The sequence below is a fragment of the Loa loa genome, assembly GCF_000183805.2.
Source record: "Loa loa unplaced genomic scaffold supercont3.12, whole genome shotgun sequence".
NCBI lineage: Eukaryota > Metazoa > Nematoda > Chromadorea > Rhabditida > Onchocercidae > Loa > Loa loa.
Genome location: NW_018108192.1, coordinates 429275 through 432508, shown reverse-complemented (window position 1 = coordinate 432508; position 3234 = coordinate 429275). Strand labels below are relative to the sequence as shown.

The 3234-nt window shown below is 33.2% G+C and overlaps 2 protein-coding genes across 2 annotated transcripts in view; both read right to left on the bottom strand.

Moving 5' to 3' along the window:
• The window catches only part of LOAG_16671 (isoleucyl-tRNA synthetase), a gene marked incomplete at both ends in the record, with an annotated part of 9110 nt that extends 8914 nt beyond the window's left edge, over positions 1-196 (bottom strand). The window contains one exon of the mRNA XM_020449321.1: positions 53-196. Coding sequence (XP_020307182.1) covers positions 53-196 — 144 coding nt within the window. The remainder of the gene's footprint in view (positions 1-52) is intronic.
• Positions 197-1055: 859 nt separating this feature from the next.
• LOAG_16670 (Sec8 exocyst complex component specific domain-containing protein) overlaps positions 1056-3234 on the bottom strand; it is a gene marked incomplete at its 5' end in the record, with an annotated part of 8579 nt that continues 6400 nt past the window's right edge. The window contains 5 exons of the mRNA XM_020449320.1: positions 1056-1393; positions 1486-1719; positions 1887-2014; positions 2189-2356; positions 2800-3014. Of these exons, the coding sequence (XP_020307181.1) occupies positions 1306-1393; positions 1486-1719; positions 1887-2014; positions 2189-2356; positions 2800-3014 (833 nt within the window). The 3' untranslated portion in view covers positions 1056-1305. The remainder of the gene's footprint in view (positions 1394-1485; positions 1720-1886; positions 2015-2188; positions 2357-2799; positions 3015-3234) is intronic.

Below are 3234 nucleotides of genomic sequence, written 5' to 3'. Positions count from 1 at the left end.
GAAAAAAAAGGAAAAAGAAACCAGTCCAACCAGAATATAAAGTATAACTTACATGTACAGTTTGCCCGATCTTCTCAATATCAGAAATGATAACAGCGTTAATGTTGGCGAACTGAACTATATTGAATCGTGTTTTGCTACCATTGTAATCGAATGACAAGTCAACAACTGATGGTAATTGTGGACTCTCGAGCATCAAACTTGAATAACTCGCCGAGCTCAGTATATAAAGTGCAGCGTGTTATCTAAAATCATAACACGTATACAGAAACTTGCTACCCTTACAGGAAGAAATTCATGCTATTCATACTATATATAAATCCATGCTTTAGTTGTTTCACAGTCAAACATCTAAGGAAAGCATAATTCCTTTCCACCTATGCATCACCAGCCTTAAAAAAATATATTCACAACTCCGTGTTTTTTAAAACATTAAATTTCTAAAAATACCGAGTGACTAATACCTTCGATATTTTAAATATGTTGGTATGTTTGAATTCAGATAAAAGGTATCTTAAATGAGTACGCTGCCATAAAATCTTGAATACACTATTTCACATCCCGGACTTTCTGAACATTTTTATATCCTGTATCTTGCAAACAGTAACGTAAAAAAAACGAATAAAGACAAAAACCACCCATAGTTTTCAAATATAAATCACTACCGACAAATAAAATGTATAATATCTGCATGGTTTTTTAAAAACAGATAGAAACATACAACATGCGCTTCAAGAATTACGGAATTATTATAAATACTACCAGTAAAATCATGCTAACTGATGCTAATATATAATCATAACCAAAGGACTTTCACGACTGATCTTTGAATAGCACAAATCTTAGAACACTCACATTTCCGAAACAAATATTGCTTAAATTAAATTTTCCATTAAACCTAATAAAATACTTTATATAATCAAGAAATGAAGAACTTCCACAACTGATATATAAATAACGGCTTTTGCCTTCGACATCTGTGAAATGAATCTTTTAACAAAACAGGGATTATACTAATATGAATCCTGTTTTCAAGTGTGAAGCACTAAATATACGCGGTAAAGTAAAAAAAAAAAAAACATTAGAAGTGGAAGCACCTGAAGCATATACGAATCCGATTAACTCGGAATTAAGTTTTGCAATCAGCCAGTTACCCTTTAACTAGAAATTATGGTATCAAAATTATCAAGATGGAAAGAAATCTCAAATGATCAAATAATATGTTACAAATGGCAAAAAACTACCAAACAAAAAAAACTTCCAGCTAAGTTTTACACATCATTCGATGAAGCATTTAAGCAATGTTCACTTCTTTAGTTGTGTTAAAATCGTCTTCAGTTGCAAAATCCTTTGTTCCAAAGCACCAGGTTGAGCGCTTAGTATTGGGTGTGACCTGAAGAGAGATGCTCTCCACCTTATCAATCATTTTATAACAAGTCTGGAATTTTTCAAAAAATGGTATGCTTCAAATAGATATGGATTTACCTTAGAGCAAGCGCAAGAAGGTAAGTGTATTCCAGGTGTGAAAATATTGCTCCTCGCTCCAGAATTAAAGCCAACAACTGATCAGGATCGTGGTTGAGTAATTCGAAAAAAATTCTCGCTCTTTCTAGCTCACTTTCACGATGTCCTGTCAGCTGACTTAACCTCTGTTGTACTGCAAAAATATTTCGACAGACACGTTTCTTTCCATTTTCATTCAATTTTTGCATATGTTGGCTGAAAATTTCTATTCTTAGCAAGATTAAAGGAAAATACTAGAACGAGCAATATTTTTAACATTCATCGTGTATTTTTGGAAATCCGAAAATGGTTTCTGAATTTGCCCTTGGGCCTGTGTAGAATAAAAGTTTCGAAGAATAAATTCCAATACAAAAACTTATTACCTGGAATGAATGAAGATGGAAGCTGAAAGATGTCCTAAGCCGTCAAAGAGATATTTCATTTTATGTGGCGGAAGATTCGTGCTGAGTACTTGATGAAAATGAGCCATATCACGCCCAAAATCAATTACCTATAGTTAATTACAGCTTGAAAAATTTCCCACGAAAATTTCAAATCCTCAGTCAATTTAAGCTTATATCATATTAGCAATAAACAAAACAAAGCATGAGAGAAAACAAACATAAAAGAGTGAGGAAAATAAGAAATGCTTTGCCGTTTTACTTTAAGAATATGGATAACTTACTTCGTTATCGAGTTCATCATGAGGTAATGAAGGCCTTACTCGAGCGAGTGGCAATAAATGAAAGAAGCAATGTACACGAAGCTCAAGGTGAATTATCAATAAACAAGTGTCCGCTTTTGCTTCCAAATCGGCTAATCTGGAATCTAGCGCAACGGCAATATGCTCTTCCTTAAAATTAGTTTAATTTCTTTGAGAGTCAATTAATTCAACAAAGTTGGATTTCCCAGCTACTAAACTGTATTGCGGACATTAGATTAAATTTCTCTTTGAATGCTATATGTTCTTTCCTTTCAGTTTTCATAATAAAGTTTTTTCATAATGACGAGTATACATATTGCAGGAATTAAATCAAACTTCTCTTTGAATGCTATATGCTCCTCGCTTCCAGTCTTTTTCATAATGAAGCTATTGTAAGCGAAACGAATAAAGTGACGTATAAGAAACTATGGAAAACTGGTCCAATATATGATTAAAATTTTTAAATTTTTGAAAAATCCATGCATCCTTACATCATAGTATGCATACAGATTCAGCATATTCCAAAATACAACATCTGCCCAAAGTAATAAATACTGTTATTACGGTAAATTATAAGCTAAAATATTACTCACAGATTGGTGAACAATGCCACTTCCATCTGTTCTTTGTAATTGTACAACGCATTTATGCATTGCATTACGGGACGACTCCGGGAGCTTTTCGATGAGAGAACGCATGCTGCCACAGAACCATTTCAGTGATTCATGTATACATGCCAGCGAACGAATTATTTCCATATCGGTTATCAGCTCATCGCGAACAAGCTGTTTCGCTGTTCCCAGGTTACCTAAAATGCAATTTGAATAACTATGTTTGGATAACAATCAAGACCAAAAATTTTGAATTCCAAATCGATGACTCCTTACGATCTTCAAGTTATAGAAACAAGTGTCGCGAATTCCGATTCGCGAGATTCCAACCATACCCCAAACTAACAAATAAATTTCTTGCTATAAATAAATGTTAATAGTGTAAATCATTTAACCAATTTACATTCTTTAAAATTA